Source organism: Artemia franciscana, chromosome 11 (assembly GCF_032884065.1).
Source record: "Artemia franciscana chromosome 11, ASM3288406v1, whole genome shotgun sequence".
Classification (NCBI taxonomy): domain Eukaryota; kingdom Metazoa; phylum Arthropoda; class Branchiopoda; order Anostraca; family Artemiidae; genus Artemia; species Artemia franciscana.
Genome location: NC_088873.1, coordinates 19,208,568 through 19,224,505, shown reverse-complemented (window position 1 = coordinate 19,224,505; position 15,938 = coordinate 19,208,568). Strand labels below are relative to the sequence as shown.

The 15,938-nt window shown below is 35.2% G+C and overlaps 1 protein-coding gene across 1 annotated transcript in view; it reads right to left on the bottom strand.

Annotated features, from left to right (window-relative positions):
* Window positions 1-1,356: 1,356 nt before the first annotated feature.
* The window catches only part of LOC136032924 (ATP-binding cassette sub-family D member 1-like), a gene marked incomplete at its 3' end in the record, with an annotated part of 76,341 nt that continues 61,759 nt past the window's right edge, over window positions 1,357-15,938 (bottom strand). Inside the window, 3 exon segments of the mRNA XM_065713391.1 lie at window positions 1,357-1,600; window positions 6,670-6,826; window positions 9,665-9,949. Of these exon segments, the coding sequence (XP_065569463.1) occupies window positions 1,357-1,600; window positions 6,670-6,826; window positions 9,665-9,949 (686 nt within the window).

Genomic DNA, 15,938 nt, shown 5'->3' with positions numbered 1-15,938 from the left:
TGCCTGAACACTGTACAGGGTTTCATAAGATTATCCAAAGTTGACTGATCCCTTTTAGCCCACATTGATCTAGTTTGACTGACATAACTGTTGCATATCTTAAACATTACGACATTCCTCGTGAAGCTATTAAGAGTATTCAATGCTTGTACATGAAGTTTTGCAGCTAAATACTAACAAGAAACGGGGACTCTGAGGGATACTCAGTTTCTCTTGAGGTACTAAAAGGCTTTATTTTCTCTCTGATTCCCTTTAATTTGATACTCAAGTTATTACACCGTTACCCCAAAATTCCCTCAAATTGCGGTGTCAAAATAGGTAAAGTTATCACTTATAGACTGATATACTCACGATTTATATTACTAAATCTCTAACTTCTCATCAACTGTCAATTTTTGTTCAAAACCTCAGCCAAGGCACCAATCTTAGTAGTATAAAAACCAACGCTAAAAAAAGAAAAACGGAAATCTACCGACAAATAACACGAATCCTTTCATCTACAGCCATAACAGCCCAGCATATAGAATCAGTAGAGGTGACTCCTACATCCCAGTAGTTTCGTCACATCCAAAAAAATTCGCATCGCCGACATCATACAGCGCTTACCTTTAGCGAGCTTTGCCTTCAAAAAGCCATCAAATCTAAGTAAATTTTACTCCTATCCTCCTCTATGAAAGTTCAACCGAAAGTGTCAACTGTTTATTTAAAACAGTTCTATTATTCGGACGAGATTTTTGAACAAGAAAAATAAAAAACAAGCACATTCTTCTGGCGTTGCAAAAAAGCAAAAAAAGAAAAAAAAAACAAAAAACACTAAAATAAACTGGACAGGTGATATTACGAATTCCTTAGCCGGACGGGCAAAACACTAAGATTTTCTTAACCACCACTGCTAGAGATCGAAGGACAACAATTACGACTGCTCGAACATGAGAAAAAACTAAATTTCAACAGAACTTCTTAAGAACTTTTAAGAAGGTACCATAGGAAGGGAGTGGTAAAAAATTGGCCTCGATAATATATCACTTATATATGAACTTGTTAACCTAAAATCCAAAACATTTTAGGACAGAATCAAATATGCCACAAAATCTTGAACAGGTTTCAATACCTACGTAAAGTTTGTGTTCTTAGAAAAATTTTACGCTTAAATAAATATTTTTTTCTGCCGTATTCATACTTCTTTGCTGCACTTCTTAATTACTATACATCTCTTAAACAAAGATCAAAGAGAAAAGTGACAAATAATCTGACAAATTCTTGTTAACTTTGATTTTTGACTATGAGGTTTCAAGGACCTCAAACTCACACCAATTAAAGCTATGTAGCCAGGAGAAATTGTTATGACTATCTTACCTCTGAGGTATATAAAACATAGTTGCTGCGGATGGCTTCTCCAGCCTTCCCTTATAGATAGGCCAGAGACCACTAAGTATTCTAAATAAGGAGCTTTTGCCGCAGCCATTAGGTCCAGTAATCAGCAAATGCATACCAGGCGTTATCGATAAGGTTATATCTGGTACAATTATATCGCAATTTGGTGTGACGATGGCCATGTGTTCTACAATTATGATATTGTCTGGACGTTCCACAACAATACCTAAAATCAAAAAAATCTAAATAAAATGAGATAGAGAGCGATCAGAGTTGCTTGTTTTTGGTCTTCTACTTTTCCTCTTGATCCTATCAAAAAACAATAGTAACGATTCGCTGATAAGTACAGGAAACGCCGGAAATGTAACTACCAACTTTATATTTATACTACCAACAAAATATTACGACGTGTCTCAGAAAAGGCTCATGAAACAATGTAATAATGACCAATCAAAATACATTCTTTATCCATAATGGCTTCCAAATACTTTCTATATACACAAAAATTATGCTTTCCAGTCAAAACTACCCTATTTCCATTTTTATTTCAGAATAAAACAATCATTTATTTCATTGGTTTTGTTATAACATTGGTTTTGTTTATTATGAATGTTGCGTTAACAACCTACACGTGATCTACCATCACCTTTGAAATCGATTATAAGAACCTGCAATAGGGACAAAATATAGATTTACTACATTAAGTACACGAAGGCGTGCCCGATTGAGGCACAACTGAGCTATTACAAGCATAATTCGCAATATAAGTTAGCGTTTATAGGCAATATTCATTAGACGATTTAACAAATAAATAAAAGACCATATATCTTGGCCAGATAATTGTTTTCTTTCTACAGTTTGCTTTCAATAGGAGAACGTTTAAATCTCTCAAAACAGTCATTTGAATTTATCCTGCATAATCTGATCAAATCATCATTTAAGCACCATGTTCAGGGTTTTATTAACTATTCAGGGTATATTAATATTCAGGGTATTAAAAATATCAGGGTATTAAAATATTACCGCGTGATTTGTAGAATATCTGCAAATTAAAACGTGCTTCGCTTTACGTGTTTTAAGAGTATTATACTTTTCACAGATACAATAGCATATTTTGTACTGTTCGTCAGCATGGCTTAGTACAATTATATAAAAAAACTGGCTTTTTAAACTGAAAGTAAGGAGCGACATTAAAACTTAAAACGAACAGAAATTACTCCGTATATGAAAGGGTTGTCCCTTCCGCAATCCCTCGCTCTTTACGCTAAAGCTTTTAATTGTTTTAAAAAGCAGAATTGTGGCAAAGAGTCAAACTTCAGCGTAAAGAGCGAGGGATTGCAGAGGGGACAACCCATTTCATATACGGAGTAATTTCTGTTCGTTTTAAGTTTTAATGTCGCTCCTTACTTTCAGTTTTAAAAACAAGTTGTTTTTTTTATATAATTTCTGAACGTTTTTGAATTAATGCATGTTTGATTTTGGCTCTCCACACATAAATTATTAAAATGAAATTTGCATATTAATTCCTTTTTTGGCTAAATGGCTTTCTCTTAGTTTTGATCAGACGATTTTGAGAAATAAAGGATGGGGAAGGAGGCCTAGTTGCCATGCAATTTTTCGGTTACATAAAAAGGCAACTATAAATTTTGATTTTTAACGAATTTTTTTATTAGTAAAAAATATACGTAACTTAAGAATTAACTCATGTAACAAACTTTTATATTCATTAATTTTTATTATGTATATGAGGGGGTTTGTACCCTCGTTAATACCTCGTTCTTTACAGTAAATCGTAAGTTTTGTCCTAATTCTTTAAGAATGACCCCTGAATCAGAAAGGCCGTAGAATAAATAGTTGAAATTACTAAAATACTATAGCATAAAGAGCTAGGTATTTATCTCCTCCTAAATACCTTGCTCTTTATGCTAAAGTATTTTTAGAACCCCTCATATGCGTAATAATTTCTGTCCGTTCTAAGTTTCAATGCTACTCTTTACTTTCAATTGAAAAAAATTTCCATGTTTATCTTTTCATTGTTTTTTTTATAGTAATTTTAGAAAATCCTGCGCCCTTTTCATTGAATTTCTGTTCCTCCATGACATATTTCTCCAAGGAAAGATCCTCCCACATAGCCCCCTCCCCTCAACCCAAGCCCCAAAACCAAAAAAAAATCCCCTGAAAACGACTGTACACTTCCCAATAACCATTATTATATGTAAACACTGGTCAAAGTTTGTAACTTGAAGCCCCTCCCCCAGGGATTCTGGGGGAGTAAGTCATTGCCAAAGACATAGTTGTTATGGTTTTTGACTATGCGGAACAAAATGGCTGTCTCAAAATTTTGATATGTTGACTTTGGAGAAAAAATGAGCGTGGGAGGGGGCCTAGGTGCCCTCCAATTTTTTTGGTCACTTAAAAAGGGCACTAGAACTTTTCATTTCCGTTAGAATGAGCCCTCTTGCGGCATTCTAGGACCATTTGGTCGATACGATGACCCCTGGGAAAAAAAAAAAAATAAATAAATAAACACGCACCCGTGATTTGTCTTCTGGCAAAAAATACGAAATTCCACATTTTTGTAGATAGAAGCTTGAAAATTTTGCTCTAGGGTTCTCTGATATGCCGAATGCGATGGTGTGATTTTCCTTAAGATTCTGTGACTTTTAGGGGGTGTTTTCCCCAATTTTCTAAAATAAGGCAAATTTTTTCAGGCTCGTAACTTTTGATGACAAAGACTAAATTTGATGAAATTTATATATTTCAAATCAGCATGAAAATTTGATTCTTTTGATGTATATTTTAGCATCAAAATTCCGTTTTTTAGAGTTTCGTTTACTATTGAGCCGGGTCGCTCCTTACTACAGTTCGTTACCACGAACTGTTTGATCCCTTCCATAATTTGTCCTATAAGTGTATGACAGAATAAGGCCATTAGATATATTTGCTAAATAGGTAATCAAGAGTAACTGAAATCATTGCATAGTGGAATCAATATCATACATGCAGCCGGCTTACGTGATTATAATGCAACAGCTCTTATATACAAGTATTGCATTGGCAGCCTTCCAGATTTCTCTAGAGGTAGATTTTATCACAGGACTGACGTCATCACAGAACTTGGATGGCACATAAAACTGAGTTTCCCTGCCTTTTTTTGAATATCAATTGTTTTAATTATTTACAAAGCATCTAAGCTCTGGAATAAACTTAGTCAAAGCAAAGAGGGATTTAACAATTTTGATCAATTTTGATCCGAGTTATGTATGGATTTATTGGATACATTGAAATTGATTAAAAGAGATACGTTTTTAGTTTTCATTCCATGTTTTGTATTACTGTTTTGTTTCAATGGTTTACAGAACATTCAAAACCAACAGGAAATGGAGATTGGAGGATACCAATGCATTACTGTAAAAATCAATAAAAAGAGTGTTAAAAAAATTTTTTTATGAAAATGGGAGAAAGATAATATTTAAAAACGTATTTAATAATATTTAATTAGTCTTCTCTCATCTCCCATGCCCTTTTTTCTACCCATCCCCCCATATCCCCCAAGGACATACAACCTAAATTTGAACTGGCTTTTTTTTCATAAAATAGTTGAAAGATGCAATACGGCTTAAACACAGTACAAATTAACCGAACAGCTTTAGGATGTACTTCCAGAACTAAATTATCATTAAAGTTGAAACTGAAGTTGAGAAAAACTTACTGGAGATCATCACTGTCTCAGGTTCAATTGGTTACATTTTCTCCAGCCCGCATTACAATGCTATAGCATCACAATAAACTGTGGTTCTGAGAAATCCTAGCTCAATCACCTTTGCGTTTACGTTATTTGTTTTCGACAACATTAATACTGACAAGATTGCATAAAAGCTGCGATGAATGGTTTGGGTCAGAAAAATTAACTATTACAGGGAAAAAATTGACATTCCGATACCTAGCCGAGCGACCGAATTGGGAGGTTTTTTAGGGGAAAGGAATCGTTACACGGCACTGTATTAAAAAAAAACAAAAAACAATTCATACACATATGTGCGCCAAAATACAAGCACCTGTGACTTCAGATTTTAACCCAAAAACCTTGCACCGTCCAACGATTCCAATCCCCTAAATTTCACTATTTTCCGCCATTAGGCGTCCTACTCTGACCCAGCATAACGATGACGGGTCTTTACAGAGGTAGAACATTTGACGTCAACTACCCCTCAAAATTAAGTTCCTCCAAGGCCCAACACTCATTTATTGCCAGTCCTAAAGAATTGAGCCAGCCTTTTCTACAGAGGACCATATTGTGAACTTGATTGCCAACACGGCCGCATATTTTTGTATATTCTTAAGTTATAATTTACAAATTTCTAATATTTATTTATGATTCAAACTATATTCAAAATAGAATTTGCTTTTACAATTCAAAATAAAATGGTTTACTAGAGAGTAGCAGTATCTTACAACACATACAACATAATTTAATCGAAAAAATAGGATGGACGTCACACCTTGCACCGCGCGGCATCGCACTAAAATCGCAACATGCACCGTATATTTGTCCACTAGGCACATAGTATGCTCTGCCGGGGTGCATGTGTCCCAGTGGTTGTAGTTTCTCCACCCTACAATAAAGCTAAGAAGGAGCATTTTACATTCCACTACTGATGAGAATTTGTTTTTCCAACCAAGTAAATTTCCATTTAAGCAGAAACAAATCTCGCATCATTTCATTGGACACAGTGATCAATGTTTCCTGGTGTTTAGTATACACAAAATGGCCTTTCTTTCTTGGTCTCTATGCATAAAATTACCAATCTGTCTGTGTTTTTGTCTTTTTACGGACTAAAAAGACAACGAAAGTATTAACGCTAGAAGCATACTTTCTTTTTTTTAATAGAATGAAAGAAATAGAATAGAATTTTTTTTATTTTCAAAATTATCATCTATAGTTGAAAAATGATTCCATGCTTGCCAAAACACCAGACTTCGCCTCTCAATCTCAATGACAAATCATACCCAGTTCAGATACAGTAACTTAAAAAGGCGTTAAGTTACACACCATACATGTTACAGGATGACAGGCGATAACCATAAGCTTGCAAGAATTGTAAGAGCTAAACAAGTTGCGGGAAAATAGATAAAAGCAATTAATCAATCGCTCTGAGTTTGAGTGGGTCAGCTATAACCCTCAGTTTAGCAGTTTGACCAATTGGTTTCCTGTAGTAAAAAAATTCCCCGTGTTATTTTCAATGTTTGTATCAAATCCAATATAGGTAGAAATTTATGTATGCGAAAATTTACCTTTCGGAACAGGCAAGCCATTTTTGAATTCTAGAACATTTTGAAGGTCCTTTTCTTGAGCAGCTACTTGTTTCTTATACTTCCCTTTGCTAACATCATCAAAAACCTCAATCATTGTTGCAACTCGAGCTGTATACCCTGCCAGTTCCACAATTTCCTAAAATCAATGAAAAATAGAGATGACAGTTCGCTATGTTTTACTAAAAATAACTACTCGAATAGGCTAATCACTATATTTTGATTCAGCTTACCTACTTCCTAAGATTTTTGATTCAGCAGATTTTTTTTTTCCTGTCGCAACCTTTGCAACATAACTTGATGATCCACTAGTCACAGCAAGTACGTACACAGGAATCGTTTAGACATTTGCACTAATTAACATGTTAAATTTAAGCAGCCCCCTCCCCCAGCACATCTAAAGTACCAGAGCTGACAGCAGCAGAAAATTGGTTTAGAGAAACATTAATTTCTTTCTTGGAAATTCCTTACAATGCTATACCACACATGCCCTATTTCTATACCTGTTTCGCTGTGTTTTTCTGCATAGTTTACAATTTGATAATGATGTTTTCTTTCCAGTAATATATGTCACAGGATGGAAAATAGCTTAACCTTTTGCAGATAAAAATTGCTGACCATACCGATGAAGTAAACACTGCACAGTGTTTTGATTCAGCAATTAAATATAAAGTTATGTCGATTAGCAACCTACCATAATTTAATCAGTGTTGAATTTTTAGCTTATTGGCTTAAATTTAGGACCCATTAAATTAGGGTTCCGCCTAACTTAACCGTACCAATTTTGAAAATTTTTACTAGTGATATGTTTAACTACACTTTCAAAGCTTGAAAAAGGCTCTTTCCCACCCCAATTTGAAATTTTCCCTTGTGGTTGCAGAATAATTCAGGAATGCAACAACTTGAAATGCTACCATGTGACCAAAATGTCACAAATTCTAACTTAATCTGCAATGAAAAAGGCAAATTTTCTCATATTTGCAGAGGCACTTTTCTTGATCTTGATTATCGTAATTAAGGGCTATGGCTGAACCAATCGAGGAAAACATGGTAATTTTATTCCATCCTCATCAGGTTTTATCCCAATATTAACTTGAATCATTAAAAAAAAGGATAAATAATAAAAAAGGAGGAAAGAAACAGAGAGTTAGAGAGGAAGGGAGCGAGGGAGAGAGAAAGAGAGAAGAGGAATCTGAGATGATTTTCTAGGGTAAAATTCTGCTTTGTGCTCTCAAGTTAGCAGTCCATTAAATAAATAAAAATTCTTTTTTTAACTGAGAGTAAGAACCAACATTAAAACTTAAACGAACAGAAATTTTTCTTTATATGAAAGGGGTTATCCCCTTCTCAAAGCCCCGCTCTTTATGCTAAAGTTTGACTCTTTGTCACAACTCTACTTTTTAAAACAATAAAAACACTTTAGCGTAAAGAGCGAGGTGTTGAGGAAGGGACAACCCCTTTCATATACAGAATAATTTCTGTTCGTTTTAAGTTTTAATGTCGCTCCTTACTTGCAGTTCAAAAAACTTGTTTTTTTTATTTAATTTTATGAACGTTTTTGAATTAATGCATGTTTTGATGTGTCGACCATGTTTTCACTCTTAGGTTAATAATTGAGAAGTCCCTTCGTTGTCAAACACCTTTGGTCCTTAGTTTTATCGATTATGAGCAAGCTTTCGATTCTGTTGATAGAACAGCGTTAACAAAGGTCTTATCGTTATATGGTATACCAGAAAAATACATTAAAGAGATTTGCGCTATGTACGAGAATAATACTGCTGCGGTTAAGGTAGGAAATGAGGTTAGCAACTGGTTTTGTATTAAATCAGGAGTTAAGCAGGGTTGTGTTCTATCCCCCTTTATATGGATCATTTTGATGGACTTCGTCTTAAGGAGCACAGGAAAGGCAATTGGAGACCATGGAATCAAATGAGGAGGAAGTACGCTCCTGGACTTAGATTATGCTGATGATTTAAGCATATTAGATGAAAGTGTGAGCAAAATGAATGAATTTTTTGAGGTTTTGCGAGTTCAGGGTGCTAAAATAGGCTTGAAAATTAATGTTAAGAAGACTAAGTCACTAAGGCTAGGAATAAGTGAAGATGAACAGGTGACCTTAGGTAACGAAAAGATTGATCAGGTTGGGAGCTTCAGTTACCTTGGTAGTATTATTAGTAAAGATGGTGGGAGCAGTGAAGATGTTAAAAGTAGAATAGCTAAAGCTCAGGGTGTTTTTTCACAGTTAAAAAAAGTTTGGAAGAATAGAAAGATAAGCCTACAAACCAAGATTAGAATATTGGAAGCTACAGTGATGACAGTGGTCAAATATGGCTCTGAAGCATGGACACTCCGAAAAGCAGATGAAAATTTACTAGATGTTTTCCAGAGAGATTGCCTACGGATTGTTCTGGGTACCCAGCTGACTGACCGTATTTCAAACAGTAGGTTGTACGAAAAGTGTGGTTCAATCCCGCTTTCTGGGGCTATAATGAAAGAAAGGTTGAGATGGCTAGGCCACGTTCTACGGATGAAGGATGACAGATTACCGAAGATTGTCCTTTTTGGCCAACCGTCTGGGGCTACACGGAAAGCAGGTCGTCCTTGTCTGGGTTGGGAGGATGTCATAAATAAGGATTTAAAGAAAATGGGAACTTCCTGGGAGGGTGTAAAGAGGGAGGCTTTAAATAGATTAGGTTGGAGGAGGAGCGTGCGTAGCTGTGTTGGCCTCAGGCGGCTTGGTGCTGCAGTGAGTTATTAGTAGTAGTAGTAGTATTAGTATCAATGGTATCCATTTTTTAGAGTTTCGGTTACTATTGAGCCGGGTCGCTCCTTACTGCAGTTCGTTACCACGAACTGTTTGATAATAATTGAAATAGAATAGCTGAGCCGTCGTCAATCTACAAAACTGGCATTACAAATAAAAAGAAAAAAGGAAATTCACAAAAATAAAACAGACCCAAACAAGAATGTTCCTTACTTTATAAGAAGTCATAAGCCTTTCAACAGCGTCACCTCCAGACATCAGCATATTTTTCGCTGTAGTGAAGTACTGTGTTCTTTCACTAACTCCACCATCGGAAGAGCTGTTTTTCAGTTTCTTCCCAAGAATTACAGTTATAGCAACAGTGGCCAAGCCAGTTCCAGACCAAACATATTTCATTAGGAATTGTTCAAGCATCACATACCAAAGTCGCTTGGCAAAAATGACGTTCATTTGATCGGTTAGGGAACGATACGCCCTTTGCAGATGACTTAGTTCAACCTAAAAATAAATATTTTATCAAATTTTCCTTGAATAGTATGTGGTCACATACTTCGCAAAAATAGCATTAGAAATTAATACGATTTCTCAAACCGCGCTATTAGCGTTATATTGAAGTACTATTTCCTGGGAGTCGAAGATTCGCAACCATTAAAACCGGGTAGTTTAAGGCTAATGGTCTTTTTTGTTGCCGCCCAATTTCTGAAACAGATTCTAAGAATCTTAATAACGCCACTGCTAGTATCTATTCGATAGCAAACTCGTTTATGAGACTTGACAAAAACATAAACAAGTGGGAGAAAAAAACAAAAGATGTTTGTTTAGCAAAAGCACGTTAGATTCTACGGAGATTAATTTAAATGAACAGGTTATGTAAAAGAAAATATACCCACTGCTGAGCTAAAAATAGTGTTTTCTTTTGCACATCAATTTAAAGGGTAATCCTATATTTTTTCGCTCAGAGATTTTGATTCGATGTGCATTGAATGCAAATGGTAGAACTTGTACGAAAAGTAGACAAATCTTTTATTTTCGAGATGGGTGTCTGTTTTGAAATGTAAAGCGTGAACTCTCCCAAACCTCAACCGAGACCGAGTCCGTTTGGAAATGAAAATTGTTTGGCTATTGGGAGAACCCTTGGGTATTGAGAATTGCAAGCAGTTAGCCAGGTGGGTGAAACACCCACCTGGCTATTTTCTTTTAATCTTCAGTTCTCGAAGTCCACCAGCCCCCAAACTTAAACCTCGTCATGTTACTTCTGAATTCCTTTTTACAAATTGTGATGAAAATGAAATAATTATGTGTATGAAATAACAATCCTGTGGAGTAGATGAAGTATCGTTAAAGCAACAAAAACAATTGTTATTTCTATTTTGACTCATCTGATTAATTTATCACTTGAAGAGGGAACTTTTCCAGAAAGACTTAAATTAGCCTGAGTGCTACCCCTTCACAAAGGGAAGTCAAAAAATGAACCGAGTAATTACCGATCCATTTCTATTTTACCTTTTTTTCGAAGATTTATGAGAAAGTAGTCCATGAAAGAATGTATGATTACCTCCAGGAGTAGAATCTTCTGTGCGATACCCAACTTGGCTTTCGCAAAGGACTTTCTACGGATATGCACCAGCTATCTGGAATTCAATCCCCTTGGAAATCCGGAACTCAAATAACCTTACTACCTTCAAGCGAGCAGTGAAGGGTCGTTCCAGAAATACTGTTTAGATTTGAATATCATACGGTCCTCCTCTTTTCGATCTTTTCTTTTATTTTCTTTTTTTTCTTTTCTTTCTCTTCGTCACTCCCCTTTTTTCTCTTTTTTTTTCTTTTTTGATAAATCCAGTTGATTCGTTGTTTCTGTTAGTTGATTGTTTAATTATTCTTTAGTGAAGTTTCTGCCCTAGTCAAGCACTTTTGTGCTTTCCTGGCCGATTATGTACATGGAATTATGTGTTTTTATTTAAATATATATGATTGAATTGAATTGAAGAATTCCTGCGAACAAAACTCTAGCACAGCTTGCATCAAACAATAAGTGCGTAATTGGTAATTTGATGTGTGTGTGTAGACTTGTTCCTGTGTTTGCGTACGTTTGTGTTTTTGTGCTCCTCAATCTCATCCTGCTAAATAACTAAGAAGACTAATCCGCCATTCCATCATAAATTTACTATGAAAAAGTAGCACATAAACAGAATTGATGGAAATAAAACTAATTTATTGGGAAGATAACAAGAGGAAAAGTTTGTGTAAAACGAAAAACTCAATGCATACCCGTACTAATGAACTTATTTTGGAAGAAATATAGCCTCTCAGGCGCATACGGGTTAAAGCACATAAAAAAGAATTTTTATTGAAATAGAAGAAAAGCGATAACAGTAAAAAGTTTGGGATTTCCCAAAAGGAATTTAAAAACCCTTGTCCATCGTATCTGCCTCCATTAAAATACAACAACGAAAACAAACAGTCCGCACATGCAAAAGTAAACTACCCAAAGAAAAAGGATGAATGTTTGAGAGGTTTTTCACTCTCAGAAATCATATACCTCAGGTGGCTAGTACCAAGCATGGCAGAAGTGTGCCAAGCATAGCGGAACTGTGAGAACAGTACTAAGAGTGAATGATCTGTGCCAAGCATGACATAAGTATCCCAAGCATGGCAGATGTCTGCTAAGTCTGATACAAGATCGTGATTTCATAGCAATCTGGGAATGTACATTATACAATTAGGCTAGTGAGTTAAGTAATTGAAAATTAAAGAGCCATTTGAAACAGACGGACAGAAAATAAAATCCTTCAATGATCTAAATGTGAAACGGTCAAACATTACTGTCTATGCATAATTGACTGAAAATGAAGAGAAATAAAAATAAATAATTATACCAAACATAAAAGAAATGGGTACTGCTATATACAAATAATTAAATCCTAAACGATTAAAAATTAAAATGAGTGCTAAAGTTAAACCAAAAAGGACACAAATTACTGCCCATAGGAGTTCGACTAGAGTTCCGTTCTAACCGTAAACCAAAATAAAAAATTGTCGCTAAATAGAATCTGTAAACCTTAATTGTTGATGTTTCCTGTAATTAGTATATTAAACACTAAATAATTATACATTACACATTCAGTTCATTTTCAATATCTTTCCAGTCACCTTGATTTTTATAGTGTTTTTTTTTTGTCAGTATTTTGGAATTAATAAGATGAAAGCTATTTTCCTTGTAATAAGATTAGGGCATTAACGTTATTTTGTGTTAGGGCGAGATGCACAAGATTTCGGAAAGAAACTTAAAGACGCTTTAATTAAATACCAAAAATGAACGAATTGTACAGAAAACGTAATAATTGTAGGAAAAACTATAAAAATCACAAATACTAAGCCCAAGTAACATACAAGAAATTTATAAGAAAAAAACTAAAATTGTTTGTATTAAATGTATTTAATATACTTCAGACCAGATAAGAAACTTCATTATTTTTGGACATTGACGAAGAATGAGACAGAAATTTATGGAGGAAAAAATAATTTTCCTTGCCAATATTTTTTAACACATTTTTTTTTATCAAACACGAAGATTTATCTATTCCAAATCAGACCAAATTATTTCTTCAAAATCACTGTTTTCATGCATTGAGTTCCTGGTAAATTCACTGTTCTCCCCCGATCCCTTCTGTGCGTTTTTTTTCTTGCTGTTCACTTCAACTCGACTCAACCTTCTTTTTTTTCCTCTTTTTATTTCTTGAGACAAGCTTGAGTCCTTCGGTTGGTGGGCTGTTGTACATTTTACAGACACAGGTTCTCTGATTTCCATATTCCTTGCAACCCTTGAGTCTAAAATTTCAGGAAGTAAGGATTCATTCCAGAAGGCTTCAAGCTTCGGAAATATTTTTTCCCAGTAGTCTTTCGATCGGTGAACTGTAATTATTTCCCAATCCTCAATAGAGTTATAAACTATTAAGTGGCATACCATTTTATCCAGTATCTCGAGTTGGCCTTGTATCTGGGCGAAATACCTGTGATTTTTTTTTAGCTGAAGACCTTCACTGGATAATTCAAGAAAAAATGCTTTAACTAAATTTTTTGACTGGGCCACATCATAAATGGTTTTGAACTCTGGTATATTATGCACCGTTTTTATCTCTATAGGTGTGCCATTAGGGAGCAGCCCATCTACAGATGCAGCAAGATACTGATACTGTGGATGCACACTGAGTCCTATTTGATCTCCCTTTACGACTTTTAAGTTGAATTTGTTTTCATATGCTTCTAGTGCCACTACTTCTAAATCTAAGCCCTTTTTCATTAGGGCAGAGCAGAATCTAGGTCCCAAGTTTCGAATTTGCTTAACAATTGGGGCAACTCTGGTGCTGTTTTTTCTGGTTGCAATTCTGTGGAAGTAACTACTAGTTATTCTCTTAGATCTTTCTTCAACCCAAGTGTCATTTTTGGATTGGCCCTTGGTAATGTTGAACAAAAAGCTTATACTGGCAAAATCCAATTTTAAATTCTCGTCAGTATATTTTTGTATGGCCAAATTCATTTCATCAGAAGTCATGTCTGGCTTATTGCAATTTGGTCCATAGTCACGATTACCAAAGTTATAGTTTCTATTTTTTAACTTAGCAACGTGTTTTCCTCCAAGAGCACTATAATAATTGGTCAAATTACGTTTAGATATTACACGGAGTTTAGCCGTTTTATTACGATATTTTTTTGTTACGCTAGAAGGACTAAGCCCAAAAATATTTTTCCAAGCTAATTGATGCCATTTTGGACCTGAATTATAAGCAAGACTTGCTCCATGAACTCTTGCATGATATGAACCTCGTTTAGACCGGCTTATTTGCTTTCCTCCGATGAATTTAGCAACAACTGACATGTAGCTTTCAGCTAAGTTTGTAGTTGCGTCATTTCGAAGCTGCTCTGCTTTTCGACACACAATATCGACCTCTGTCATAACATCTTCAAACACGTGCAGGGGAAAATTATGCCACCGATCTTCTATTTTACTATTCACGGTCAATTCAGCTATCTTAGGACATCCAGAATCACATTTTGTGTGGTTTCCGAAAACATGGTACGGACCTCTTTTTAACAAGATTTTCAATTCTTCTGCTGTTCCATTATTTTCAGAATTTATTTTTATCGCACCCCTTAAATTTTTTGTCAGTTGCTGGATAATTCCTCGGGGAAGACATTTTGTGTACAAACCTTTTTTATTTTTGCACAAATTATATAGATGGGCTGTATAGTTTTTTGTGACGTGATTTGCACATTCATGTTTCCGTATGTTGGAACCGTAGGAAACACTTTGTTTTAGCTTATAAAAAACACTGGAATCACCGTCACCGATAAACTCTAAAAACTGTAATCCGTGCATCTCCTCACTGGAACGAAAGCCTTCAACTAGAATATCTGTTTCCATGCTCCTTGAATTTCCGTTATAATTCAGAAAGCAGAAATGATCTTTGGGAATTACTTTGGCGTTTGCAGAAGAAAAACATATATAACAGTATTTATTTTTTATGCCAACATATAACAGTTTTTTCGTAAATGCATCTATGATAACTGCAACACATCCTTTGGCCGAATAATCGTGTCCTTTGCTACGCTTATTCCAGCCTCCATCACATATCACTTTTGTCCAGTATGAGTCCTCCTTATACCTATCATCATGAATGGCTGATTTTAAGGCCTCTCGTCCATTTTCTAGCAAAATTTCCGATAAACTATTCATCCAAGCATTACCAAGCTGCCTTTCAATACGGGAATAAACTATTCGTGACATTGGTTTCACTCCAAGCACCCCGAAGAATTCACACAGTGTAGAATACCCTCCTCCACTACCCATGGCTCCCCAAACAGCCTTCGAATTCAAGCAGCCTTTAAGACTTGATTTTTTTTCGGAAAAAGCAACCTGTGTCTGGTCCGTAAAACTTGAAAGATATTCTTTTACGCTTGTTGCTGGACATTCTGGTTCACCTTTAATCCTCTTTTCCCAGTTACACTTATTACACTTAACTTTCAGTTCAGTTTTCAGGCCTTTCTTTTCTAATTGCTTTATAATCAATTTTCCGTGATCGCAACTGATTTTGTGTCTGAATGCTGAAATTACTTCAGCAAGGAAATACTTTAGATTCACAATGCAGTTTCCATCTGGAATTCCAGATAAGTCTATCTCAGTATTCGTATCGGGGCAATCAACACCGTAAGAACCACTACCGTTTCCCAATTTATTTGAATCGTCTATGAGAGGATTTGCTGAAAATTCTTCTGAAATTTTCGATCCATTTGACAAATTATCTTTATCTTGTTCTCCAAGCAGCACCTTTCTAAAAAAAAATGAAAAGAACCATAGAAAAACAAAACAGCGACCCGGCTCAATAGTAAACGAAAGTCTAAAAAACGAATTTTTGATACTAATAAATACGTCAAAAGAATCGGATTTTAATTAAATTTAGTCCTACCCATCAGAAGATAAGAGCCTGAG